Source organism: Rhizomucor pusillus, assembly GCF_041956525.1.
Source record: "Rhizomucor pusillus strain CBS 183.67 unplaced genomic scaffold VTP01scaffold_15, whole genome shotgun sequence".
Lineage (NCBI taxonomy): Eukaryota > Fungi > Mucoromycota > Mucoromycetes > Mucorales > Lichtheimiaceae > Rhizomucor > Rhizomucor pusillus.
Genome location: NW_027192157.1, coordinates 151,650 through 179,356, shown reverse-complemented (window position 1 = coordinate 179,356; position 27,707 = coordinate 151,650). Strand labels below are relative to the sequence as shown.

Genomic DNA, 27,707 nt, shown 5'->3' with positions numbered 1-27,707 from the left:
TTCAATGTATGGAGTTTTCGGCTGACCTTGTTCATCTGCAGTTAGTTGGTATGCAAGTTGCATGACGATGACAACAACAACAAACAGTTTTCTTCCCCCTCCCTGTGGCGGCAATACAATGATTACTGGCCAATTTGCGTACATTGCTTGTTCATTATGTAAATCAATGCACTGTCTAGAACTTCAGAGCTCTTTGTCAATTTACAGATATGACTCGTGCTTTCGGAGTGCCGCAAGGCCCAGAATCGAACCGTGCCCGCAGTACATTTTCCGCTGATGCTGTCATTGATCTCCATTAGAAATTCTCATTATCACTGACTGATAGGGCTGGACTTGCTACCAATTAATTGCAACTGCAGATTTGTTGTTGTTATTGTTATTGTTATCAAGTGATTCACATATTGGATTTTATTGTTATTAGATCATTAGATCAATTATATGCAGTGTGTATACAGATGATTGCAATAAATAGTGTAATGATTGTTGTTATTTACATGGAAAGGAGAATGCCAGCATTCACCAGGGCATTCGTGACAACTCTATCTAGACCCTGCTCCGGTCGCCGCAGTTCTTGCTGCAGCTCTCTCCGGAACGCGCGTCCTTGCTGCCCACCAAACATCATGGTCAGGGGCTTTGTAAGAATAGTTAATGGAGGAAGCCTATGTTTACTGTACGCCGGATGTGATTCCAAGCTCGTTCCATAATCTACAACGGGCGTGTCAACCAAACATCCTCGTTACTTTGCAACCCAATTGCTCACCGATATACTCTCGAATCACTTGTAGAACTGATTTGTTGGGCACATTGTAGATGGTGGTATCAAGAGTCTGTAAAAAGAGTGGATTGTTCATGACTAGTGGGAAAAAAGGCGGCATTCAGGGGGATTAAATTCTCAAGATGATAATCCAGTGATAAACTTACTTTGCCGACCAATCATGCATCCATCGACGCGTTGCAAAGCGTCCTGGATAGCTGTAGGGTCCTTGAACCCACCGTTGATGGAGATGGGGAGATGCTTCATATCCTGTGCCAGTCGATACACTCGATCGTAATTTAGCTGCGGCACATTCCGGTTCTGCTTGGGAGTCAAGCCCTTCAATATACATTTTCGCGCGTGAACAATCAAATGTGGCAGCTCGCGCTTGCTCTGACTGATAATTGTATCCACAAATCGATGCAAGAACTCGTATGTATCGAGATCGTCTACGCCGAGGCGGCACTTTACAGTGATGGGTATAGACACGGCCGATTGCATTTCTCGGAGCACGGCTACTACTTTTTCGGGAGTCTTCATTAATACCGCCCCGAAATCTCCAGCTTTGACGGCTGCGCTTGGGCATCCAACATTAATGTTGATTTCGCTGTATCCTTGCCTCTCGAGAATTTCGGCCGCTTGCGCCATGTGCTGAGGATCAGAGCCGCCCAGCTGGACCACCACGTTTGGCCGCGGTGCGCCTAGGATCGCATACAGCGTATCTGGATTTTTCGTGATAACATGCGGAGGGTGCATCTCTGTGTAGTATGCATAGCGTTCTTGGCCTGCCACGATATGAAGCAACTCGAGAAAATGCTAAAAAATGTATGATGCTCAGGTTAAAAGAGACATATCAGGGACAACAGAATATGAATGTACTTGCAGCGTTGGTAATGTCCACCATGGGTGCCACGCTAATAGCATGCTTCAGACGAGTCCGTTTCAATGCATCGCTGTAGTTCAATGTAGACAGACACCGTCTCCACATTGAATCTTCTAGATCAATGAAATCTAGTTCCCAGATAATAAGGAAAGAGAAATAATGCTAGCATATGGGGTAACGACGGTGGCTTTGCAGATATTGCCAAGTAATAGCACCTAGAAGACACAATGTACCTATTTCTTTGTTCCTATGTTTGAATGAAAGATATAACCCTTTGTTTAAAGCTATATAGTTCCCAAAGGCCAGGCGTATGAAGACAGATAAGTCGGCTTTCTTTTCTTTTCCGGTCTATGTCTCGTGATATATTTCCCATGATTAACGAGGACGGCTACGAGTGGGACAAAGCGACCGTATAAAACAAAGGCAGACCATCGCTAGAGGATTGTGAGCAAAGTTCACTCTCAGCGGCAATAACGAGGAAACGCTCAAAGGAGAAGACGAGGCAGGCTTTAGTGAGTCGTCATGGTCTTGTACAGCTGGCATTGTTCGAAATACTGAAGAGCTCCCTACGTGTCAGCTTTTCCCACAACATTACTACACTCCACAAGGCTCAGTCTCCCACTAGAACCATCTTCAACAATATGCCAGAAATCCCATGCTTTATTCACACAATGACCATTGTCAATACGCGCGCTCGCCTCATCAACCGCTGATAAGAAAACTCCACGAAAGAGACTATCTCGCATGCGGCAACAACGGACTATCGATCGTCTTGCCAGAGAAGGCAAGGTCGCCATCCCTCGCAACATTGAACGCTATGGTCGATGATATCAACAGAAAGGCTACAGATCTGCGTCAGTTGCAGATCTTCAACTCGATAGACAAAGTTGATGCTCAAGAAAAAACCCGACGCAAATCAGGAAGCTTCTAATTTATATCCAACAGCCTCCTCACAAGTTTCGACTTGAAGATTGGGCAGCTTATCACTCTGAAATCTTCCACAAGCGATCCGCTGCCTTTCGTCCTTTCTCAGCACCAGTCCGCGTTGCCTTTGCAATGACCATCCACAAGAGCCAAGGGCCAGACGTTCGATGTAGTAAAGGAGAAGACGAGAACAGGTTTTTCGATTAGGCAGAGGGCCAAGCCGTTGATGACCCGATCAAAATTATTTACGACTGGCAGTTATCAATGAATGCTAGATATTCATGCATTCCGTCGCTTGTCTTCGCACATGGCCAACTTTATGACGCGGGACTTTCATTCCCGTCTTGCATGCCTTCTTTCATGCTGTTCGGCTTTCGTGCCTTTTAATTATCGTGCGCTTCGGTGTTATGATCTCCAGAGTCTGAATATTCTTCCACGCGTTTTCGACCTTAGCAATCTCCAAAACTCCATGCACAATCTTGTCTATCAAAACATTAATACATAGCTAATATACGACCAAGTCCGCATTATATTCCTTCAAGTTACTGAATGGGCACGTAGCCCCCTTGAATATAGAAAAAGAAAGATATAGCGGATCTGCAACTTACTAGATGCCCTTTATTATTTGCTGATTATTGCTATATAATTTTACAGTCCCTCATCTTCAGTTTTGATGGATGGGGTAGATGAAGACATTACAAGTCTAAAGCGTCCAAAGCCTTGCAGTGCCTCGTACTCTGCTTCGGTGAGGCTGATGCTTTCATTGTTGTTGCTATCATGCATCATCTCGTGGTGGTCATGGTCTTGCTGCTGCTGTTGCTGCTTTTGTTGATGTTCATGCGTTATTGTTTGCTGTTCTAATTGTTGTAGTTTATGCTCTTGTTCATGCAGCGACTCAATCGGGTTACACAGGTCTTGCACAGACAGCCGTCGCGTTGGTGCGGCGTGAGGAAGAGGAGGAGGAGGCGTGTGTTGCTGTTGGTGGTGGTGATGATGATGATCTTCTGGCATTGATGAGCCCATCGATGATTCTGATATGTGCGTCAAGTAACTCTCTGGAGGCTGGTCCGGATTGTTGACGAGAAAAGTCGCTAGACGAGGCAAGATCATCCTCCCATTCATAAAATTGTCAGAGTGCCGACGAGGCAGCCCATTGACACGTTCCGTCGGCATCTCCATGCTGTTGTACCGTCGCCGGTGCGGATATGGATGGAAGTGGACCTTTGGTGTTGTTCTGTCGTGATTACCGCGCCACACTCGTCTCGGGGACATGGTTTGGTGCTCTGAGTAGTCCTCGACGGATGATGATGAAGAAGAAGCAGATGGTGGAGACTCTGGGTAATGGTGGGGAGGAGGGGCAAAAGGGGGTAAGTTCGGCGGGAGTTGCCAGTGAGGATGGGGTGGCATATTCATATACGGCATAGGAGCATAGTAGTAAGAATGCGATGGTGGTGGCGGTTGCTGCATCTGTTGCTGTTGTTGCTGCTGCTGATGTTGGTACGCTTCATCCTGAGACAATCGACGAAGCTGGGCCATCATAGCTCGCTGCTCCTTGATGCTAGCACGTCTCCTGTTCTCCGGCGGGTGATAGCTAGCATCACTGTCCTCTTCATACTCGTCGTAATCCTCGTCGGATGAAGACGAACGATGCTTTCCACGGTCGTTCTGTATCGAGTTACGACGTGACGGAGGCGGTGAAGGCATCCCAGCGTAATCTTTGCTACGCTGGCTTGCCTTCTTGCTGCCCAGCTGCTTTCCTCGTCGACCCGTACGGTTCTTGTTATGTGTCTGCGTATGTTGCATCATGTTGTCAAACCGACTGAACATTCGATTGCAGCCGCTAACAATGCATTTGAACGGTTTCTAGAAGCTGAAGATTAATTTTTTCTTCCATACAGAATGCTTCACATCACACCGCGCGCCTTTACCTCTCCAGTATGCTTTCTAGATACTCTCAGTATGAGTTAGTACTATGCTAACATCCATCTTTTCTCTCTCTCTCTCTTCTCTCTTTACGTGTCTCCCATTTTACCTCATGTGACGCGCCAGATGTTCGCTTCGAGTGAATACCATTCTACAGTCCCCGTAACCTTGACATTGGAACAGTTTGGGCTTACCGCCACGGGACGTCTTCTTTGTTGACGCCTCGTTCATTGTCTTTGTAGAGACGTCCATTACAGAATAGTACACTGAAGGGAAAAAGAAATGATGCGAGCACGGTTTAAAGAACTAAATGGAAAGAGCGAGGCGGCCACCAATATCTCCCCGAAACAAGTTATCGGTTATTTCCTCTTGATTGAAGAGGAAGGAAAAAAAGTCCGAGAACCCTTGTTTCCCAGTTCTCAAATGTACTACAAGGAAATAGGAACGATACGCAGGTCGGAACTTTTCAAACGACCAGGTATCAGGATGTTAAGTGCAAGCTTCTGCATCTGCTTGACCATTATTTGTCCGATAATGGGCATGACAACCAATTGCCTGATCCTGAGTGCATGCATCGCCGTCCGGTCCTGGAGGCACATTTTGAGGGTTGATCCATGTTTCAAGTGTCTAAGACAATTGATGACAAAGTGATACTGGGGGATCAACAATGGATAAACCCTGGAAACTGATCGATCGAAAGGGAGGGGTGCCTGACGTCGTAAATGCAAGGTACAAATTGCACCTTCTTCTGTTCCTCATTGTCGGTATCGCCATCAATATTTCCGTTATTCCTGTAATTCACTTTATTTAATCTTCTCCTTCAGACATTGAAACGTCATCTTCAGACTCTTCATCTTCACTTTCTTCTACAATCACTCGCTTTCTCTTCTGCGTCGCTCTGCGTTGCGGTCTAGTTTCCCGTGTAGCACCTATATCAATTACATTAGCAAAGGTCATTGTTTTATGATTCTGCGTATTACACTCACCTCGTTTTTTACGGGAAGCAGATCTGGTACTCGTATGACCACTGTTACTATTGTTCCCCATATTGGATGCGGGCACTGCTTCTTCTTCACCAGCACCTTCTTCTGTATCCTCTGTGCTTTCTCCGCTAAGTTTTTGAATCTTCTGCTCAAACTCATCAATGATGGCCTTGAGCTCTGGCTTCCCTGCTTTCTGGAGACGACCCTGAGAAACAGATCTCGTTAACTCTTCGTCTTCAAACCTCTTTGCATCTCTACATGTTACCTTGGCAATAATTTCTTGGAATGACTTGTACACGGACTTTTCATGCAATTTGTCCTGATACGCTGGCAGACCTTCCAATAGTCTTCTGAAACTCCTTTCAGACTTGAATGGAAGTAGAGATAAACAATAGGCAATATCTCTCCATATCCGCTCGTCGTCGGTATTTGCAAATCTTTGGCACAACTTTTCCACCACGTTTTCAGCTTGCTTCTCCTAATGTAGCCTCTACTTTTAGATATCGCCTCCTGATAACCATTCTTTCGTGACTAACCTTGTCCGCAAATTCGAATCCGAAAATGAACTTCATGATCCGGCGGAACGTCTCTTCTTCCAATTTGGGATCGCAATTAGTCAAATTGCTAATGATATCCGGAAGATTGTTGTAGATAGCATTGTCTTTGGTCGCTAACTCCGTGAAGAAGAGCTTTGCGAGATCCGCTATTCGCTGATCTGGATCTTCCAGGCATTTTGCCATCTCGCTGATTTGTCCCTTGACCTTGACCATACCGTTCAAGATCAAATGTGTAAGAACCATGACGGCATTCTTTTTGACGATACTATCTTCATCCGCGAGCCGATTATACAGAAACGAGATGTTTTCATCGATAAGGGTGTTGAAACAGACTGCCATGTCTCCGAGAGCTATAACAATATTGCTGCGTATAGTGGAATCTTTAGAACGCTCGAGAATGGTGAACAGGAGTTGCAGGTTCCGCTCGCAGAAATCCGAACTGACGCACATGAATTTAGCTAGCGCAAGCGTTGCTGTTATTTGTAACGTGGTATCCTATTTACATATGTTTAGATAGAAGAACGAGGCAAAAACACACCAATCTTGATGCTCACTGTGTATATCTTATTTCGGATACATATCTCCGTAAGTAATGGACCAAACCTGCCCAGAAGCGAGCCAGGACCAAGAAGCTCTCGTTCCCTGATATGTGTTATAGTGTCACCAATGTCATCTTCAGTCGTTCCACCAACTTGTTCAAGCTCATCTTCAATAGCGCCATTCTTTTTACCGTCTAAGCGAACGAGTATTAGTTCCGGCTGAGCAGTAAATACAGCAATTCGAGATACATACCATCTTTCTTCATTCTCTTCTTCTTCCACTCTGCTTCAATTATCTCCAAATGCACGATTTGTTTCAGAGCAACGTGACCGACGATGAAAACCAGCTGACTAAGTTCAAAGGCGCTTTCATGGATAGGGTTTTGTGGATAAGGTAGGGCTTGCTGTGACATGCTCATATCATAGTCAATATCCATCGTCTCGTTCATTGCTTCATTGCCGTCTGGAGTAGCGGATTGTTGTCGGTTGCCAAAGATTTTGGCCGTCTTTTCCTTGATAATTTCTGTACACAAAGCATCTGGATGCTCCCCAAGCAAATAGACTGTATTTATAACTTGCTCTGCCAAGCTGAACCTATTGACCATTTATTAGCCCGCTTTCCAGTTGAAAACGACGTCAAATATTTACCATTCCAGAGAGTCTGTTGGACTTTCAATCACACTTTTGAGCCGTGCAAAAATGGGATGATTCATCGCAAACCGAACGCCTTTATCAATACTACGACCTATATTTGCAGTCAGGAGAATTGCTAGTTCATAATTTATAGGTTTAGAATGTACCTTTCTCTGGTGACTTGGATCCACCAAGTCTTTGCAAAGCAATGCAGGTATATTTTGCAAGAGATAAATCATTTCTACCAAGCGGACCCAGTCCGATTCGCAGCATGAGGCTGACTTTTTCGTTCACAATATCCACCCTGGCTTTGGCAAGCATTCCAAGTATAATAATTGCACCTCTGCGCTGCTCCTTTGGGATATTACCCTTGTTAAAGCCTGGAGTAATCATTAGCTAGGCGGGTTAAATTATATCTTTCGAATATAATATTACCATAGACAGCCCACAGTTTATCAATAACACTTTCTGGCAGACCATCTTCCGCCATAATTGTCACCAAAAGCTGCTCCAAAGAGGTCAGCTCTGCAAGCGTAGTATTGTAGGTGAGTTGGATAAGATTGCGTGCAATGTTATTTATATTCTCGGTCCTTGATAATCGACTGTCTGGATCAAAGTAAAGGTGCCGGTAGCATTCCATTAGCTTCATTTTAATGCCCTTTCCTTCGTCGCTGGTATCCTTTGTCCAGATAAGATGAATCATTTTTCGTATACCGCTCTATAAATCTTGTTAAAAGCTGGTTTCGAATAATGGTTTCTAACAAACGTACCGATGCAGGTTTGATCTTGTAATCATGAGCTGTTACAAAGAAGTCCATTGCTTCCAGGACCTCGGGTTTCGATTTGGATGATAATAACTGGGCAATAATGGGTATCGCAGAATGAATCTGTTGGATGAATTTAATAGCATCGGCGTGGAATGTCTTCATGAGTTTCAGTTGTTGCATCTTTTCGACGGAAATGACAGTTTTTTGTGCGAGCTTTTGCGTTGATTCCTGATTCCGATGGTCGTCAAGGTTTTCGGACGTTTTATGTGATTCTGATACAGTGGCATCTCCATCATTTTGACCTTCCTTTTGTCTTTCTTCTGGCTGCTCTTCCGCATTGTTTGCATTGCTTTCTTCTTCAGCGTCCTTCATTTCTACATCTTCTTGCTCATTATTTCCTTCGCCTTCGTCCGCGTTATTTTCCTTGTCTTCCTCTTCACCATTTTCTTCGGAATCCTTGTTAGCATTCATTTGTTCATCTTGCGGCTTTTCGCCAGATTCTTGAGACGCATTTTGCTGTTGTCGCATAACTGTAGCCAAGAGCTCATCCTCCGTGCAGACAGTCTATATGGATGATTAAGCTACGATAGTGTAGTACACCTCAGAATCATTAAATTACCTCCAACTCGGCTTTGATCTTATCTAATTTGCGCTGCCATTCGTCCAGATCCAATTCTCCTCCGTACATGCTGTACGGATGTGTAGAAATCAATTTAGTGAGGACACGGATCGCATATTTTCTGACAATGCTTGTTTTCTCCTCCAAATGACGAAGAGCTAAGACTCCAAGAGCATGTCTTCGTTTCGGGAACTTTGCATTTAGACTGTGCAACGAGTATTAAAAGTTAGATATCTTCTTTTAGGACTAACGAAGATTCCGAGACTCACTCCAAAAGCTTCAAATACGTCTGTAGTACTTTTGATCGGCAAAAGGCAGTAGGATCTAGCATGCGTTCTTCGAGAATATCAAAGAATGCGTTAATCTGCTCTTTTTGGGTTGGATTTTCTTCTGAATGTGTTGCTAATTCGACGATAAGAAGGCCAAGGATATCAATGAGTGCCATACGCATAGTGTACGACTTGTGGATGTTAGCATGACAGTACGATTACTTTTACTTAATATGCCTTACTTCACTGTCAAGTTGTCCAATCAAAAGACCCAAATTCTTCAGAATCGTCTTTGGCGCCAGCTCGCTTAACTTTGTCAGAAAGACCGCGAATGTCTTTGCGTTCGGTGTATCTTTGACTTCTTTGGTAGAAACGTCCTTGAACTCTTTGTTACTGATCTCTCGTAAAACCTCATCAGCAAGCTGTGAGTAATCTTGCTTGTCGAGTATATAGTGCAGCATTTCAGCCATCGGTTCTGCAGAGTGTTCCCAATATTGCAAGTTCTGCATGATTGTAGTCTGTGCGGCTGAAGACTGTGTCAATAACAATTCTCGAGGGCCGCAAAGCAACCATAAGACTTACCATACATGTAACCATAGTGTTTGACACACAAACCAATGACCTTGAATGCTCTTTGCTTTATATTGACGGCAGCAGCTGTCGATTTGGAATTTGCAGGGTTTTCGAAAATTTGGAAAGCTGGCTTGGTAAACAGTCTATGGTGGGAAACCTTCAATACATTGCTACATTGATGGAATTGATAATTAGGTTTCATACCCGATAAATGTACCACACTCTGGCGTCAATGTCCAAATCCTCGATATCTTCAATTCCAAAAGACCAGCTATCAGGTCGAAACATTTCAATTTTTGAGAACTCCAATCATATCCGGAATCGTCGTGATGGCTTCTAGAACGGCCTTTCTCGGATCGAGTAGTTTGTACTGATGCTGCTTTTTCCTCTGCTGCTGATAATATCCAATGTACAACGAAGCCGTACAACTCCAAATATAGTTTATGAGCGGGTAAGGAATCCTTCTCATTATTGTTTAGGTCTTCCGCCGTCGCTTTGACCTCAGCTCTGAAGGCTGATAGAATACATTAGGGTTGGTTTTTTTTGGAGACATAGCCCTTGTATTTACCAGAAAGAATGATGTCGAAAAGTTTAGCTGTTATACGCGGCTTTACATTTGCAAAGTTCCTAGATTATATCAGTCAGGTACTGATAGGGCTTTGTATACTGATATTCTTCTTTCTCACTTTAAAAAGCTTCGAATCTTGTCAAAGACAAGTGGATCGCTTATATTGTCCGAGGATACTTCAATTCGGTCCGTTATGTCTATGTTTGAATGTCAATTGTCGAACAATTCAGGTCAGGTAGCAGGTATAAAGCGAACCATTCAAGTAACGATTCAACTCGCCATCGCTGCGGCCCTGAATAGCAACCTCATTGGGAATGAAGTAGTTTGGTCCTGAGTCTTCCTGCAGCCGAAGAAGCTCGTCATGCAATGTAAAAGACATTGACATTGCAAGAGAACAAAGCTCGTTCTCAGCAGCTGACACGACGCGCGCTGTTAAATGAAGTTGACGCGAATTGCTCCGACCCACCGCGTCTGTGCCAAAACTGCTCCTTATCACTACTGGCAGAAAAATTTACGATTACTCTGCAAGAATAGACATAATCAATCGATGATATAGCAAAAAGTAAATGCAGGGTGAGCCCCTAATGTTGTCCATTCTCGTGTTCTTTTTTTTTCAGGCATATGTTGCACGAAAACGTACTTGTAGATCACAATGAAATGAACCAGAAAATCAAAACTCATATTTGCAAAAAATAAATACAGAAATACATGCTCCAGACACATATGAAATCGTATGCTTTTTTCTACTGTGCCACATACAATGTTGCCAGAAACACATGCCACGGGCATTGCTAACCTGGCCAAAATCTGGATAGGGATCGTCGTTCCTCGCCGCCGGAGAAAATATCCTTGCTCAGCTCGTTACGATCCGCATTGAAATATCGGTCCTTGTGCGCAAAAAGATAATCATAGAGCTTGTCTGCAAGGATACTAGTTCTGCTCTTGCTGGGAGAAGGCACTGGCAAAATAACCACCTGATGACCAGGGAAGCTGCGTTGCCGTTGTCGATGCGGACTTGTGCTGTTATCTTCTGTTGATGACGACGAGGACGATGACGTTGAAGGAGACGACGACGAAGTTGTAGACAACATATCATCATCCTCGTCATCGTATTCCTCGCTTCGAGGAAAACTTGGCCACGTAGATGAGCGCGGTGTACCGGATGGTGACTGGCGGTTCCTTTTTGTCTTTTCCAGGAGTTTTTTGTAATCATTGCCATCCGCTAAAGGGTTCTTGTCGTCCCCATTCAAGTATTGCCGAAACATACTAGACAAGGAAGTGCGCATAGATACATCGTCTTCGGGGACGTTGTTGGAAGGGCTGTTTGGTGTCATGGTCTTGGTTTGAGAGAAAGTAGGAAGAACGGAAAGAACTAAGTTTCAAATATACCTCGAGACGAAAATGGGATTTTTTTCCTTCGCTGTTCACACGCATGAGATAGAAATATTTGGGACTAGGGTTAACGTTTCTGTTGAGCATATCGCATTTGTTCATCTGCCCTTAAACCCAGCATATCCGCCTAAAATAAGCTAAATGGAACTGTTCTAGAGTGTACTGTATAATTTACTTGCTGCGTTTGACATTTGATATTCCTATTGGAAAACGAATAGTTTTTCAGATTCTCAGCTTGTCGTCATGTAGATCGGGTCGTGATCCGGTGACTCCGACGCAAAAGTCATCTCCGGTTTCAGCAACATGCTAAGCAACACAAACGTCGTCATGTCTGCTGCAGCGTTACCAACTCGTTCGACAGGATTTACTTGCCTGGCATGTCATGTCATTTTCCCTACCTCAGAGCGGCAGCGCAATCACTACCGGACAGAGTACGGTGGCTCGAGATGTTCCTCTGAGAAAGCACAACGAATCTTACTTGACACTTGTATAGTTGGCACAAGTATAACTTGAAGCGCAAAATCGCGGCCTTAGCTCCCGTGAGCGCGGAGCAATTTGCCCAGAAAGTACTATGTGAGTATCTAGCCATGTATGCATTGTGTGTCACCTGGACCTAATTTTTCTCTCTCCCTTGCAGCGCAGCAAGAAAAGAACAGACAAGAGTTAGAACGTCAGGCACTCATCTATGAGTGTGTCACTTGCAGGTATGCACCTTCGGATGTAAATTAACTATATTAGATACGTTAGACTTATTACGGAACAGGAAAGCATTTTATTCTGAGAATGTATATCAAGATCATATTCAATCGAAGAAGCACCGTGAAACATACATCAAACAACAGATCTTGAAATCGAATTCACCAGCGCATATTCATAAGCATGATATCAAACTTGCGCCCTTCTTTTCCGACCACTCTGATTTGGACAGCGATAACGACAGCACATTAGGCATAGAGTCAGCACCTAGGGATCCGCTTTCGAAATGCCTCTTCTGCACGTTTCCTAGTCCGGATTTTGACACAAATATGGAGCACATGTCCAGAGAACACGGTTTCTTTGTACCTGACATCGAATACCTTGTCGATCTACGAGGCTTGATATCGTATCTATCGCAAAAGATCGAAGAAGACTACTATTGTCTGTATTGCAACGGCCGCGGCAAGGAATGGAAAAGTGCTCAAGCTGCACGAGCGCACATGCTTGATAAAGGGCACATGAAAATGGCTTACGATGTAATACGTCTTGCAAAATTTAGACTCAATTTTTAACTGCTTTTCTGACTCGTGTTTGCATATGATTACAGGATAGCGAGGATCCCGAAGCATTGTTGCAATTCTACGATTTTGAACCTCTGCAGGAGACCGAGCGGTATTCAATCGCTAACGAGACCGACCTTGTGCTGCGGGATGGGACACGGTTAGGGCATCGTCGAAATCTTAGATTTTTCAAGCAGCGCTTACGAAAGAATGTAAGTATTGTGATCATATGCATTCTTCCTTCTTTCATTAACCGAGAACTTTCGTCACAGCGTGAAGAACATCAAGTAGACCGGGCGAAAGCTATAGAGGAAGCCAAGGCATTCGCGGCAGAGCAGGGCCTATCTCGTCGAGAGAAGCGCAATTTGCTTGCTGTCACTAACGGACGAAAAGGCTACAATGCAGATAACAACCACAACTCTGCAAATGGAATTAGAGAAACAATTGTTAGACAAGATTTCCAGCGACAGGTCGCTGTGAAACACAACCTAGTGGAGACACTCCGAGCCAGAAATCAAGTGCCCAAGTAGATGCACAATGATGAAATGCTGCTTATACACATATAATTTTTTATTTAACTAATGCTCAGGTGGTGAAAAAGCACCTGCTGCTAAGCAAAGATTACGTTTCGTGAATTGTACTTTGTAAATTGGAGTATGCTTGGTAGGGAAGACACCGAGTTGGTCGTTGCTAAGGCAAAGTGGTAACTTAGCATCGTAATCGGGCCAACTAACCATTCAACAGACGTACCTTTCAACTATTCCTTTCTTGCGTCTGTGCTCTTCATCCTTAATTTTAGTATCCTTTTTGTCCTTCAGCTTGCTGTCATCAAGCCGTATCCGTTTAGTGTCGTTGCCATTCTGCGCAATTATGGAAGATGACGCATCGGACGGGGTATCCTTATTTACGTCCCAAATTCTCACAGTGCCATCCGCGCTGCCGGACGCAAGTACATTGCTGTCAGCACTGAACTCGACAGAGTAAATGAATCCGGTGTGTCCAGTCATTTTCTTCAGTCGTCGACCAGAGCCCAAATCCCATATCATGATTGATTTGTCCTCGCCTACAGAAGATGCACGAAGTCAAGCAGCATTTCGAGACTAGAATTGATTCTAATACGTACCAGCCGATGCCATCAAGCGTCCATTGGGGGAAACGGCCACAGTCTTAACCGATCCAGTGTGACCTGTAAAGACTCTTACGCAAGATCCTCTCTGCACGTCCCACAATCGGCAGGTTCGATCACTGGAGCCAGTGACCAGATATTTAGAATTAGGGTGGAATTTAACAGTCTAGCGCTCCGGCGTTAAGACCTTTCGTGCAGACATTATCCTCGCAGCAACCGCACTTACATCGACATCAGACAAATGGCCGGCGAAAATTCGAAGAGGATATATATGGTCACAGCTCCATAAACGAGCTGTTCGATCGTGAGAGGCTGTGGCGAAATAGAAACCAAAAGGTCCAAAGTCTACATCCCAAACCGGGAAGTTGTGACCCTTGTAGCAAACGAGGTTGGAATATGTCTGGGTGCTCCATAGGCGCGCTAACATCGTCATTTTTCTTAGAATGCTCCTTCATTCGGGCATGATCAGAAATACATACCTGTCTTATCCTCAGAGCAGGAAATCAAATATTTGTTATCATGGCTGAAGCTCAAGCCGTACACAGGTCCTGAGTGACCGACGAGCCGCTTGTAATCGGATCCATGTCTTTCCTTTTGCCGTTCAAGGTCGGCATCTACGGCAAATTATCATTATCAGACACTATCACAATCACTTTCCATTTGAGGAAGACTTACTGTCGTTAATATGTGCAGGGTTTACATTATTTCGTAATCCTCGCAGTTTTTCTCCTTTTAGACTCCATATCTTAATAAATGATTCAGAAAAGCCGCCTGCGATGAGACTAGCATCTTCTGTAATTGATAGACAGTTGAGACTATTTGACGTAAATTAGATTAATATACAATATTTTAAATCAACGAGGGATCGACAAACCTGTCATGAGTATTATGGAAAGTGTAGCAACAGATGCTAGGCAGCGATGCACTGCCAAGCGAGACCCGATGCCGAAGATCTCGTAAAGAATCAATCTCGGCCTGAATATCTGTGCCTCGGCTGATAGAAAGCAAAACAAAACATTCAATACAGATGAATAGAGGCATGTCAAGCACGTTCAACATACTAGGGAGGGTAAGGTATATCACCGAATGCTGGTCCATCGGTTGATTCCTGCTTGACCTTTTTGTATAAATCCAACAACGATCCAGCCTCTCCATTCATTAACTGTCGCGAGGTCAGTATTCTAATCACATTATCCAATTGGTCGAGCATTTCCTCTTACGTTATCGCCCTCCTGTTTTTTAGTTTGATCTTTTTCCTTCAGTGCTTGCTCTACTTCTTCTTTGAAAGCCGGGTCCATTTGGGCCTGACCAAGTTGCAGATCCTGCTGATTGAATGCTTCGATCTGCTGCGTCTCATGTCCAGTGATACCAATCACATCATCTTCTTCCAACCCGCCCGCGGATTTCGATAATTTCCCGTGTACCACTATGTCGAATGTTAGCATTGTCGAATAACATCCGGCTTGAATTTACCAACCTTGTATATTAAGGTACTGATTCACGATTCGTAGCAAAAGCATATACTTGTTGTCCTGCAAATAGTTCAGAAACAATTCGAATGGTACACTTGACATTCGAAGGTTGTATTTGTTGTTGCGGTACATTTGTGCTAGCTCATTTTCTTGAACGTGCTCAGGTGATGCCACTGTCTCCAAACGGCTGATGTCCTGCATATGAAGTTCAACGTGATCCTTTTTGTATGTTTGCATAAAATAAATCGCTATTTGGTTTACAGTGATTAATTTTTTGATATACTCCATTATCCACTGTAGGGCTTTACCTTGCTCTGATAAGTTTTTGGAGACTAAATCGAGATACGCATGTACGAAGACAGGAAATAGCACGGAACGCAACTCGGGCTAACAACGACGCGGTCAGAACGCGTTTAAGATCGCTGTAAGTTGAGTTACCTTGTACCAATCCAGCGAGTTTTCGATCCATTCTCTCAAATTGCGGTAACTGACGCTGTATGCATCCGGATCGCTGTCTGCATCTTTGTATTTGAGAATGTGACTAGGAACAGATTTGCCAGCGGACGCGAGTTCTTGCATGATTTCTTCAAACGTTACAGTGTTACCACCTAGCTCCTTTAGGAACGTCGCCTCGGTGGCCTTGTATCCTTTCTTTTGTAAATATGACGCTACGATCTTGTCCAGGTCGGCTTGAGAAGGAAGATTCGAAAGCGCTCGCTGCTGATCTCCAGACGTTGGCGTTTGTGGCGTCTGCTGAGGCGTCTGTTGTCGTGAATCACCACCTCCTGATGGTCCAGGCGTATTGGAACTCTGTTGAGCTGGTGAGCTCATTTTCGTGTATACTTTGTAAGCGGAAGAGGTTGGCTGAGAGTCTCTTTTCTCAGACGATCGGCCGTAAGGATGTCAAGTCACGAATTTGCACATTAACATTTCTGAATTGCACACCAATCCTTTAGAACGTAGTATGACCACCCTCAGGAACTATGTCGCTATTACAAAAGGAAAAGAGCAACAAGTGCTTGGCAATTCATCATAGTCATATTATAACACATATTGAGCATCTATCAAATCAAATTTATAACGGCAGAGCTAGTAATATGTACATTGAAGCAGTAGAACGGTCTCTCAATAGATCGAAAGGCTGAAAGAGCGTGGAACAGGAACAGATACAAAGACGATCAATGGAGTTCAGGACCTATTCTATAGGATGAAGAGGGGGGACGTGTGGCCAGTTAGATGCTTATTCAGTGCTTGTCATGACATATCCATAAATTTTGCGCAGTTGATGCCATGGCAACAGCATCATTCGTGAGTATTACTCAATAGAATACTGTAGATGAAAAATGTAAAGTGGAGACGAAATATAAGAGATGCCGCACAGAATGGGCTCAAGGTGTTCAATGCTGAAAGTAGCAACTGACAAGTTTTCGGACACCAAAAACGACGCATTTGGTAGTTCACAGCTCAGTATTCGCTTTTGGAGCACGTTTGCAAAGCAGTATGCCGCCGCGTGCCCTGGAGGCAGTTCTTCGGTATGCCTACGTCCATGGCTACAGCTGTGAGCAAGTAAGCTCTCCATTCCGTTACTCCCACGACTTGTTCTTAATAAATGATCTAGTGGGCGGAGCCGACGAAGGAATGCTTGCAAAGAGACGGCAAAGCATCAGTCACCGATCTCTGTGGTACGTTTTGACCGATCGCCGTGATCAGCAGCATGTATTCGCTTCCATTGCTCAAACGATATATGTTTAGACCTTTTATTAAGTCGAGTCTTTGCTCAGACGCGCGTCAGCGAGACACTGCTGGAGCAGTACCTGACATTTGCTGTTACCGGCGTCGCCGACTTGCAACACAACAAAGATCTCGTCAGCTCACCTCTAATCTCGCCAGAAACATTTCTCTTGTGCTTGTTTAAGTTTGTCGAGGAAACCGTCACCAAAAACCCATATCAATGGTCGCATATACTCAAATTATTACCAGCTGTTCTGACAACCCTTGATGCGGATCAAGTCATATCAGATTTACTAAACCAGGAAGATGAAAAGTCATCGTGGTCTCATATACTTTCTGAAGTCTTTATCATGCTTTCACGGATCGTTGCCGTCGGTCTTTACCGTGACTATTACATATCCAACAAAGAAAATGTTGAGGAGGCAACGACGATGAATATGGATATTGCGCCGTCGTTTGGTGGAAACACTCAACCGAATGGATCGTCGCTACCTTTCAACTTTTTATCACAAGCATCGGCATTCGATCCTGATGCAACAATATATTTTGATAATCTGCAAGACGAGACAAGCGGACAACGTGCTCCAAATACGAGTTCTGATTCTCACAGCATCATCGACACGCAATCAACTTTATACGAGAACGATAAAATCGAGACATCTAATGCGATATTGGCAGCTCAGATCATGGTGGAACTTATCGAAAAGAAAAGTGCTAAACGCATATTTGAAGTCATGAACAATCAGCAACGTCGACTAGGAAAAGCGGATTTGAAGGCGGCAGGTAACGATCAACCTGCTTAGTAAAATGTGGAACTGTCTTGGTTAAGCATATTTGCGATTTCACAGAACCATGGACAACGTGTCAGGCTATTTTGACGCCGCCGACACCAAGCAGCAGCTTGCCGTCTTCTCAAAATGCCGATCCTTTACAAAATACTCACATACAAAAGCTGTTGCTGCTGATCAACCGTTTGACGGATCGCGATCTAGATCAGAGGCTAGCTGTCCATCTAAAATATCACGAACTTGAAGATGAAGGAACGGCAAGGGCTTTGCCGAGTGCTGGCTTGATGGGATTCATTTATTATCTAGTCCAGATACGGCCAATGCCAAGTGAGGAATACATCGTCGATTACCTTATGAAACTTCAAACGATCAAGGTAGGATTTGTCTTGTCAGATCATACATTTTCGATACTAACTAACAGCATCGCAGGGAGCTTTTGATGAATCCTTCTTTCTCGAGCTTTGGTTTATCGGCTTAACCGGTTTAAGAGAAGCCTCTACAGCTATTGAAAAGCAAGAGCTGGATCCAAGCGATGGCAGTAATACCAACAATGCCCTCATCACTAACTGCTTACTATGGAGAACATTGGTGCTCGCAAAGGTAAGATAACGAAGCAGATTACATGAGATGCTGTATGCATCATCTCACCACTGCTACCAGATACCCCGCCTCATCACTCAACTTCAGCTCAAAAGACAATCGACTTTGAATGGAGCACGAGGAGTGAAGACAGAATCCTCGGAAGCTAGCGAGGTAGCGAGAGCACTGTTTGAAAACTATAACGTGTTCTAATTCCCTTTCCTACTAGCAACACAATGCACTGGAATGTTCACTTAGCGAGCTAAAAACGTTCTCTGGGTTATTAAATGGCTGTATGGCTTCAAGTAGCGCCGTGCAGATGCTGCTAATGTCCAAGGACGCCTCAAAAGCCGTTCAAGAGGATGAGGATGATTTTATGAAGTTACTTGATGTCAACAATGATACAGATTTCGATACATCTGCAGTCACCGATGCCCTGCGTGCTTTGAATGAACAAGATATATTTGAAAGCATCGTCGCTGTATGCGAAATCCACGGCTTAGTACGGCCGCATGTAGCACGCGAGCTAGTAAAACGTGTCGAATACAAACAGGAAAGCAATCCCGATGATTTCAGTTCTCTGCTGGATACAGATATGCTGGAAATGGATGATGCAATGTCCCAAGGCAATTCGCTTCAGATCATTTCGCAGGTAATACACTGCATAGCATTCCAGAAGAATATATCTCTGATCAAATGGATGTAGAATCTAGACCAACGGATAAGCGCATTGAAAGAAAATATATCAAAAACTGCAGTGACGGGCTTATTTCGCATCGCTTTGAACTCTATGGTCCACACTTACAAAATCGTCGATTTCATTATCTCGGTATGCAGATTTGCTTTTCTTAATCTATACAAATCCACTGATATTATATATCCAGCTTATTGTAGAGAAAGCAGAAACTCGAGATGTTTATGCTTTGGCAAAGATATGCGAGGCAATCATTCAATATCCGGCGATTCTTGATATTATCGGCTTCATGCACCATCCATCTGTTATACTCGGCGCTTTGAACAGATTCTGCACAGAATGGTCACCCATGGATAGCGAGATGGATCTCGATGATCGCTCTGGAAGCGAAAACGATAACGATGATGGAATATACGGTATTCAAGTACTTTATGACCGATTCGGAAAGATCTGGACAGTTATCAACATGCTGCTTTTGAAGTACAATGTAAGTCCTGAGCGACCAGGGCGGATGGTATCCTGATACTAATGACTTTTTCTGCAGCTATATAATGATCTGGGCAATGCATTGCCGGAGAAGGATGGGTTCTGTTATCAGCTATTCACTGAAGGACATATCATCTATGGAAGGGATGTAAACGATTCATCTATAGAGCAGATTGTCCAAAAATGGCAAAATGAATTGCAAAATAACGGCATGATATCCGACGAGCTCTTACGGTAAGACAAGAAAAAAAAGACTCCAGTGTAAAGACTAAATGGTGAAAACTAATGATCACTTTACAGTACATCTACCCCTCAGCAGCTCTTAACAGCAGCTCCTACGCTATTTTGTAATTTGTTTTTAGCGCAAGAAACGATGAGCGTGGACGTTGAGTCACTGGCTGATGCTATATCGTTATTCCAAAAACGATTTCTCAGTTTTGCGCTGGTACCATGCAGCATCAAAGTATTTTGTGAACAGTTGCAAGGTCCATCGTGGCAGTTTGCTATCCAGTGCCTGGAACGATTTTTGGTGTATGGGTATCCACCCAAGGAGATCATACAGATTTGCGGCAAAGACATCCTGGCGTCGCTTGGAGGATTAGCTGAGCGAAAGCGACAGGAACGTCTCATTTTCCAACCCAACGAAGTGATCGCATCAGAGATCGACCAAGCTCAGGAGAGGTTGGCAAAGCTGCAAACGAGCATCATGCAGATCCTGAGTCTGGAGGAAGAAAATAATCAAATGCGACACACTGAGACCATTACAACGAACGTTACGAGCGACAATCTGTTTGCCAAGACACGAGAGATGTTTCGGTCGGCTGTCAAGAGCGGAAGGTCGATGTTTATGCGAGACGTAAATGCGGATACCGTGGCGCTGTGGGATCCATCTGAAGCGCCCAAACAATCCATCACGCATTATCTGGATTTTGTCATGTTCCGAGTGGCATTGGACATTGGCGGCCCACATTGGTTCATTAGTATGATCGTAGATGAAGTCTTGGAGGCAGGAAAAAGCGGAGGAGCGGTCAGAGCAGCTGAGCTAGGTTCATGCCTCCTAGCTACTCCCTTGACAGCAACATCCGGCGACCGACAAAACCGATGCAGCAACCTCTTGCGATGTCTTTTGCAAGATATAATACCACCATCACTCAAAACGTGTGCAGAAACCGGGTCATCCTTTTTCCAGGGACAGACGCTAGGCGTTTTTGTCAGTAACTGCCTGGTTTTAATGCACGATCGCGATGACGACAAGGACTTTATACATGCACTGGGACGGATATTTTTCGAGACCCTACTTGTCGATAGCGAAAATGCTCCACATATCATCCATCGCAAGGAGGAACAAGTTGCAGACGACAGCTTGGTATCGGATTACGTGCTTGCTCAATGGTCTGATGTTATCACACAAAGTCCAGTGTGGCGTGGATTTATCAAAGGGCTCATGAGCAATCCACTAGTGAACGAAGCATGGCCAAACACATTCATATAGAAAGTTCTATTCCGCTCTGTACATACAAATATATTGCTGAACTATCCTAATTATATAAGTGCTGAGCCTGCTTGGGGACTAATTGGAATATATCCACCACATCTTCCCTTGATGAACCCAAAACGTTGACTAAAAGGGTCGATTTGTTTCCAATTCATTTACGTTTCTGTTTCTGCGTAAAATTCTTACTCATTGTGTGCACAAGCAGATCACACGTGCTCCTAATGCTTTATTGAGCCCTTTTGTTGTCCCCGGTCTACCAATTATAGCGCCAAAGCGGCTATTGACATGCAGTTCTGCAGATGTTCAATGCTGAACAGTCTGATTAAGTGATATTGTATGATGGATCACACAGATGTACGCTTTTTTGATCCAGCCATTCTGTCCAGCGGAAAATCAAAAGCATGCGCCACGTGCAGCACGGATAATTTCCTCCGCCGATCCGGCGCTTGCGCGCACATTCGGTTTTGCAGGTATAGATCGGATCAAATTATTCTCCACTTGTATTTTACAAAGCCCTTGAGAAATACAATTGTCCGTGACCGTATTGACAGTGTCCGTATGCAGTGCACACGGAGTATTTGGAAGAGAGATGCGTGATCAAAGTGAAGAAGAATTGGGCGTATTAGCAACCCTGTCGTACGATGCTGCGCGTTGAGCGGTTTTAGCAGCGAGGTGTCAGCACTTTGGGAGATACGCTCATGTAATCGGCTTCCTTTAACAGTGTGTGTTACTCAGTCCACGGGCCGTCTATTAGTCAACCGACGGATATTTAGTAATCAGATCGTCGCGACCTTGGAGGTATATATAAAGTATTCCCGGATGACCCCACCGATCTGATCCAACTCGAGTAATCTCTTTCACCTTTTTTGATTCTTTCCCACAATCCCGGGTTTCCAGCATGACACGAAGTATCGAATCAGAAAGTCAAGGTGCGAAAACATTATCACCATGGATACAAATGCGATGTTTGCTAACAATATCATCACTGTAGACACACTGCAAGATAACAGAATGCCCCAGCTGTCTGATCCAGAGCTCGAGAAAGCGGAGAAGTTTACAACTGATGCATCACCACCATCGTCGTTTCCAGCAGAGGAGATTGACCCGAGGAATCCAAAGGTACAGATATCGTTTTCCCCTCATATACCCCCCTGAGACATATGTTCTGATTCTTTCTGTTCTGTCTATGTTTTAGATATGGCCTCGCTGGAAAAAGCTGATGAATTTTTGCACCATCTTTGGCAACACTTTCCTTGGATATTTTACATCCGCGGTCTACGTACCAGCGACCGTTGATCTCAGACATTTCTTTGATACGAGTCTCACGGTAATTAATGCCACGATCGCTTTATTCATCTTTGTCGTCGGTCTTGCAGTAAGTAGTATTGCTGATTAAAGCAAATACCTAACTATTTTCCCACGATCTTCTACTCACAAACACAATCACAGCCATTGATTTGGGCTCCATTGAGCGAACGCATAGGCCGAAAGTATATCTACGTGTCCTCGGCAGCTCTCTACGTCATCTTCACTATCATTTGCGGCATTTCCAACAATCTCGGACTCTTCTTTGCTATGCGATTGCTTCAAGGTATTGCCGCTTCCGCGGGCATGGCAGTAGGCGGTGGAACCGTCGTGGATCTGTTTGAACCGCACGAACGTGGACGTTACATGAGTTTCTTTATGGCATCGTAAGTGTGTAACAAAGAAAATATATAAGCTTATCTTTGACTCACATGCTTGTTTGGATGATTAGGTTAATCCTTGGCCCGGCTGTGGGACCCATCGCTGGCGGCTTTATCGATCAATACCTCAGTTGGCGATGGATTTTCTACATCAGTGCAATGGTCGGCGGTGCTGTGCTTCTAGCTGACATTTTCCTTTTAAGCGAGACCCTGTATCGACGAAACAATGAAATCAACGCAACTTCGACCTCTGAGAAATTTAAGCAGTTTTTGCAAAGGGTCAAGTTTAATCCGGTAAGTCAATGGACACAACGTATTGTCTGCAGCAATAACCCAACACCTTATTTCCAACAGTTCACAGTCCTCAATCTTTTGCTACGTCCAGAAGTCGCTCTTGTTTGTTTCGCACAAAGTGTCATCTTTGGCTGGTTCTACATGCTTGTCACCGTCTTGACCCCGACATACGTGGAGCGTTTTAACTTTCCAACTGGCTACATTGGCTTACTTTTCATCGCGGCTGCGATCGGTAACTTGTCAGGCAGCGTCGTTGCAGGATTTGTTTCCGATTCTGTCTATGCTCGGCAGCGCAGAAAGAACAACGGTGTTGCAAAAACCGAAGCTCGTTTGCTACCAGTATACATCGGCATCCCTTTCCTAGTCGCCGGCATGCTTCTCTATGGATGGCTACTTTACGCTAACGTACATTGGTTTGCACCACTTCCTGGTCTGCTTTTGTGTAAGTACATAACAAAGATGGCATCCGATCATTGTTGCTCACTTTAGTACATTACATTTTTCAGTCTGTCTTGGTGCCATGTACTCGATAACGACATCCACAACATACATTGTCGAAGCACATCTTAAGCGATCCGCTTCTGGTAGGTGTGATGTAACATCAACTTTGAAGTACATATATCTAATATTCTTCACAGTTGTGTCAGTTGCGAACTTTTGCCGCAACCTCTTTGCCATGATTTTCTCCTTGATCAGTCTCAATATCCGTCAAGGACTCGGTGATGGATGGTCATAGTAAGTGGAATTGGAATTTAAACTTGCATAGGCTGCATACTTAACAACATTACTTTCTAGCACGCTTGCTGCCTTGACAATCTTGGTGATCACCCTTGCATGCTTCCTGTTTGTGCAAAAGTTTGGAGAGCGACTTCGAGAGAGTTATCAGCAACGACAGCAACAGCAACAGCAACAACAATGATTTGATTGTTCTTATTTTTTTCTGACAGTTCTGCTTGACTTGGTAACAGTCGTTCATTTATTACCATGTATTATACTCGTTTCCTTGTAAATGCATACACACTACACACAACGATTAAGCTTAGATAGACCAAACATAAATGAATTCCTTCCATTGTACCTACTACCACTTTTATTAATACGTACTCAAGTCTTTTTTTTCCAAAAGTCAAAATATATTGCATCTACATACACATGTAAAAATTTGAAATCGTCATCCTCAATATATGAAAGGAAATATTCATAGAGTCATATCTCTTGCGACGCCCCTGGCTGGCATTCATTGTCACAGCAATGTGTATTATTTCGTGATCTTGTTTCAGCCCTTTTTTGGACTGTACCATAACCAAAATGCTTGCATTCCCGCTGCAACAATCAATCCAGTAATTTGGGTCATTCTTTTGCCCATTAGATATATCAGCATCTCCCAATCCATCAGATTAATAGCGCCGATATGTTGCGTCCTGCACAGTCATTCATTCTATGTGTTGCAAAAAAGCCGGCTCATGATGATTCCAGTATAATGAAATTGTTTGTATTATCAAGGACTGCTGATATTATGCAGTAGCCCCGTGTCACAAGAAATTAAATTTGGTTGGTTTGGTGAAAGGGCACGGGCGGCGAAAGTGCCTGACATGAAAACCAGCACACACGCGGGCGGCAATTTAGGTCTCCTCCCCTTTCCTCCTTTCCTGCTCCTCCTCCTCTTCTGCTTTTTCTTTCAGCAGCTCTGTCATGTCACGTATCGCCAAACCTATCCAAGGCGGAGGTCTATCAACGATAACCAGCACGACGGCGACGCCGCTGCAGAACCGTCCCAGCAAGATAGGCAGAAGGGAAAGCTCTTCTCCCAGCAAAAAGCAGACCCGTTTTTCTCCTTCTTCTTCGCCTATATCAACCCACGACGGCGAATCAGTGCCTACCAATGCAGACGCTCCCACACCGCAGCGACGCTCTCTGACACATGCTGGCACTCATTTGCCAAGAGAAGCGACGCATTTGTCGACATCGTCAGCTGACGATCTTTCTGAAACAGACACGTCCGCCCGTTTTTCACCTTCGTCAAAAACCAGCACGCCGCGTTCTTCCTGGAGCCGCTCGCCAACACAGGACAGTAACAACAACAACAACAAGAAATCATCTCTCGTGCCAGAAACGCTTTTAGTAGGCAGAAGAGTGACCGTGCCTGGCATAGGTCTCACGGGAACGCTTCGCTTCCTTGGCGAGACGAGCTTCAAAGCAGGCACATGGGCCGGTATCGAGCTGGACGTTGTGGGCAGTGGCAAAAATGACGGAAGTGTTCAAGGGTAATATTGATAAAGAAAATATATGGTACTCTGGCACGAGGTAGACATGCATGCTGATCGCAAAAAAAAAATCTATGTGTGTATATTACAGTGTACAATATTTTTCATGCCCGCCACAAACTGGCCTTTTCATTCTCGCCTCCAAGGTCGTACCTGAAAAACGACGATCCATCCAACCTGCTGTGAGAAGTTCGACGAATGGAATTCAACCATCAACACTAACACAGAAACAAGTTCTCAGCCGCAATAACAGTAGTAGTACTACTACTACTGCAAACACCAAGAGACCCAGTAGACAGCCTGTACCGACACGCACCAAGTCTACGGTCGTATCTAAACGAAGCAAAACGTTACCACCGCCACCTCAAAAGCTGACACCTAGCAAAACAACTGTCACCAGAACATCCAAAAAGCCTTCGCGGCCATCTAGATTTTCACTTCCACAGCAGCATCCGCCCACGCCGCCGTTACCAGCCTCTGTCAACAACAAGCAAACTTCTTCCCCTGACAGCACTGCCAGCAGAGTAGCAGAACAACAGCCGCAACTGCCTACTCCTGAAAATAATATAGATAGATCAAGTGCTACCCCGCCGCACACAGAAACGACGCCTGTCGAGAAGCAACCGCGTATGGTACCAGAAGAAGAACTGCTTAGCATATATGAATTGTTGGAACGATCACAGCAAGAGAAGGATAAACTGTTAGAGCAAATGAAAAACAAAGAAGCAGCGTGGGAGCGGCTTGTATCGACAAAAGAAAGCTATGCACTGCGGGTGAAAGAGAAGGAAGAGGAGATATCACGGCTACAGCACAGTTTGGAGGAAGCGCGGCAGCAATTTGAGGAACAGCAATCGTTGCTGAGCGAACGAGACGAGATTATTGCGAAAAATTTGAAAGAAGATGCAGTGATTGAACAGTACCAGCGGCGGATTGAAAAGCTAGAAAATATGATAGAAGGCCTGACGGCCAAAGCAAGCGAGACAGCTGAGCATCACGAATCAAAGTTAAAAGATCACCAGGGCGAGGTGGAGCAGTTACGGCGAGCACTGGCCGATAAGGAAACAATATCAGCAACGTTGGAGAAAGAATGCGAGGAGTTACGGACAGCAGGTTTAGAAGCCATCGGCGCATACGAGGCATCTGTTACCCAGCTTAAGCGAGAAAAGGAGCAGCTGTTGGAAGAGAAGGATGCAGAGATACGACAGCTCAGCAAGGCTCTGGAGGATCTGAAGCGACGCAGTTTAATGCTGGATGAAGACGACGCAGTCGATTTCAACACCGAATATGCAGATGAATGGCACGACCAACGACGTCGACTGGAAGAACAGCTGGAAATTGCTACGAGCGAATTAGAAAATGAACGCAACCAGGTGCGTGCAGTGGAGGTCGAAGCCGATAAACTGCGAGCAGAGATCCAGCGGCTGCATATGGCCAGCATGTCATCCGAAGAACGGGTAGCAGCGTTGCAGCGAGAACTGGAGCAAGAATTGGTGGATAAGCGGCGACTGATGGAAGAAGCAGATGCAGCGTTTGAAGCGCAGGCCAAGGCAGAGGATGAGAATTACCAGCTGAAGATGGCACGAGTCAAATCTGAGCGAGAACTTCAAGAGGCAATGGACAGAATCGCAGTGCTAGAAAAACAGCAGCAGCTACAAACGCCGGATAATTCGCCTGAAGAAGTTGACGAGCTCAAACACCGTCTAGCCGCAGCCGAGGAACGCAACAAGGTTCTCTTGCAAGAAAACAAGCAGCTGAAGGATATCTGCAAGGATCGAGAGCAAGAATGCGCGCGGTTGATGGATGAACTGTTAGCTCTAGAAAACGCAGATGCCGAGGATGGTGGAGGTGACAGCGTTGCCCTGCGACGGCAGATTGAAAAGCTAAAGCAGGAGCTAGACGCTGAGCGACGGCGGTACACGGATTTGGAGATAGAGAAGCAAAAAGAAATAAGCCATCTCAACAAGGAGCTCGCAGAACTCGAATCACTCGTGGAAAGCCGTGTGTTTGGCGAAGGCGATTTGGAGCAGGAGCTTGAGAGTGAGCGCAAAAAGGTCGCACGGCTTGAGCAAGAAATTGAAGATTTGAAAAAATCAAGATCGGCGGCGCACGCGAGCGAACAGAGTCGAAGGAAGGCTCAAGTCGAGCCATTCTGTGAAATTTGCGAAAAACCTGGACATGATATCCTCAACTGCACCGCATTGCGATCACCGTCATCATCAAGGAAAGATAACACAGTGGTAAGTGGTCGGGGAAGTCAGAACTTTGTGATGTGAGCAATTTATATTCATTCAATCAATCAATATACTGTAGTATTGCGCAAACTGCGATCAATATGATGTGCATAGTACAGAAGATTGTCCGAATCAAGACGAAACATTTTAATAACTTTATACTATGTCTGCGTGTACATGTTTTTCTTTCGTTTATATAAACACCAATCTTGTGGATACCCC

At 44.6% G+C, this 27,707-nt stretch overlaps 11 protein-coding genes across 11 annotated transcripts; 5 read left to right on the top strand and 6 right to left on the bottom strand.

Moving 5' to 3' along the window:
* Positions 1-490: 490 nt before the first annotated feature.
* On the bottom strand, positions 491-1,742 carry VTP01DRAFT_3033 (uncharacterized protein; the record flags this gene model as incomplete). The annotated part of the gene is made up of 4 exons (XM_069381560.1): positions 491-705; positions 761-853; positions 922-1,570; positions 1,638-1,742. The coding sequence occupies 4 exons, from the start codon at positions 1,740-1,742 to the stop codon at positions 491-493; spliced, it is 1,062 nt and encodes a 353-aa protein (XP_069236680.1).
* A 712-nt stretch (positions 1,743-2,454) lies between these two features.
* On the top strand, positions 2,455-2,768 carry VTP01DRAFT_3032 (uncharacterized protein; the record flags this gene model as incomplete). Its single annotated transcript, XM_069381559.1, has 2 exons — positions 2,455-2,523; positions 2,583-2,768. 2 exons carry the CDS (start codon positions 2,455-2,457, stop codon positions 2,766-2,768), a joined length of 255 nt encoding a protein of 84 aa, XP_069236679.1.
* Positions 2,769-3,209: 441 nt separating this feature from the next.
* On the bottom strand, positions 3,210-4,736 carry VTP01DRAFT_3031 (uncharacterized protein; the record flags this gene model as incomplete). The annotated part of the gene is made up of 3 exons (XM_069381558.1): positions 3,210-4,424; positions 4,490-4,505; positions 4,594-4,736. The coding sequence occupies 3 exons, from the start codon at positions 4,734-4,736 to the stop codon at positions 3,210-3,212; spliced, it is 1,374 nt and encodes a 457-aa protein (XP_069236678.1).
* Positions 4,737-5,291: 555 nt separating this feature from the next.
* VTP01DRAFT_3030 (uncharacterized protein) lies at positions 5,292-6,474 on the bottom strand (the record flags this gene model as incomplete). Its single annotated transcript, XM_069381557.1, has 4 exons — positions 5,292-5,413; positions 5,471-5,672; positions 5,733-5,945; positions 6,004-6,474. 4 exons carry the CDS (start codon positions 6,472-6,474, stop codon positions 5,292-5,294), a joined length of 1,008 nt encoding a protein of 335 aa, XP_069236677.1.
* Positions 6,475-6,533: 59 nt separating this feature from the next.
* Positions 6,534-10,377, bottom strand: VTP01DRAFT_3029 (uncharacterized protein; the record flags this gene model as incomplete). Its single annotated transcript, XM_069381555.1, has 14 exons — positions 6,534-6,757; positions 6,817-7,157; positions 7,212-7,308; positions 7,364-7,576; positions 7,632-7,914; positions 7,967-8,527; positions 8,583-8,787; positions 8,852-9,042; positions 9,094-9,377; positions 9,434-9,567; positions 9,629-9,938; positions 9,993-10,051; positions 10,111-10,189; positions 10,248-10,377. 14 exons carry the CDS (start codon positions 10,375-10,377, stop codon positions 6,534-6,536), a joined length of 3,111 nt encoding a protein of 1,036 aa, XP_069236676.1.
* A 406-nt stretch (positions 10,378-10,783) lies between these two features.
* On the bottom strand, positions 10,784-11,326 carry VTP01DRAFT_3028 (uncharacterized protein; the record flags this gene model as incomplete). The annotated part of the gene is made up of 1 exon (XM_069381554.1): positions 10,784-11,326. The coding sequence occupies one exon, from the start codon at positions 11,324-11,326 to the stop codon at positions 10,784-10,786; it is 543 nt and encodes a 180-aa protein (XP_069236675.1).
* A 361-nt stretch (positions 11,327-11,687) lies between these two features.
* Positions 11,688-13,170, top strand: VTP01DRAFT_3027 (uncharacterized protein; the record flags this gene model as incomplete). Its single annotated transcript, XM_069381553.1, has 6 exons — positions 11,688-11,815; positions 11,878-11,957; positions 12,022-12,088; positions 12,148-12,616; positions 12,688-12,852; positions 12,913-13,170. 6 exons carry the CDS (start codon positions 11,688-11,690, stop codon positions 13,168-13,170), a joined length of 1,167 nt encoding a protein of 388 aa, XP_069236674.1.
* A 48-nt stretch (positions 13,171-13,218) lies between these two features.
* Positions 13,219-16,069, bottom strand: VTP01DRAFT_3026 (uncharacterized protein; the record flags this gene model as incomplete). The annotated part of the gene is made up of 12 exons (XM_069381552.1): positions 13,219-13,330; positions 13,391-13,703; positions 13,764-13,932; positions 13,993-14,186; positions 14,246-14,380; positions 14,442-14,581; positions 14,641-14,760; positions 14,828-14,928; positions 14,987-15,192; positions 15,244-15,486; positions 15,547-15,625; positions 15,677-16,069. The coding sequence occupies 12 exons, from the start codon at positions 16,067-16,069 to the stop codon at positions 13,219-13,221; spliced, it is 2,205 nt and encodes a 734-aa protein (XP_069236673.1).
* Positions 16,070-16,738: 669 nt separating this feature from the next.
* Positions 16,739-21,008, top strand: VTP01DRAFT_3025 (uncharacterized protein; the record flags this gene model as incomplete). Its single annotated transcript, XM_069381551.1, has 11 exons — positions 16,739-16,804; positions 16,857-16,920; positions 16,991-17,752; positions 17,818-18,131; positions 18,187-18,357; positions 18,418-18,510; positions 18,566-18,988; positions 19,043-19,165; positions 19,221-19,517; positions 19,575-19,750; positions 19,817-21,008. The coding sequence occupies 11 exons, from the start codon at positions 16,739-16,741 to the stop codon at positions 21,006-21,008; spliced, it is 3,681 nt and encodes a 1,226-aa protein (XP_069236672.1).
* Positions 21,009-21,909: 901 nt separating this feature from the next.
* VTP01DRAFT_3024 (uncharacterized protein) lies at positions 21,910-23,909 on the top strand (the record flags this gene model as incomplete). The annotated part of the gene is made up of 9 exons (XM_069381550.1): positions 21,910-21,940; positions 22,003-22,130; positions 22,207-22,386; positions 22,461-22,702; positions 22,768-22,990; positions 23,051-23,432; positions 23,497-23,574; positions 23,629-23,725; positions 23,786-23,909. The coding sequence occupies 9 exons, from the start codon at positions 21,910-21,912 to the stop codon at positions 23,907-23,909; spliced, it is 1,485 nt and encodes a 494-aa protein (XP_069236671.1).
* Positions 23,910-24,682: 773 nt separating this feature from the next.
* On the top strand, positions 24,683-27,636 carry VTP01DRAFT_3023 (uncharacterized protein; the record flags this gene model as incomplete). Its single annotated transcript, XM_069381549.1, has 3 exons — positions 24,683-25,254; positions 25,346-27,491; positions 27,565-27,636. The coding sequence occupies 3 exons, from the start codon at positions 24,683-24,685 to the stop codon at positions 27,634-27,636; spliced, it is 2,790 nt and encodes a 929-aa protein (XP_069236670.1).
* Positions 27,637-27,707: the final 71 nt, after the last annotated feature.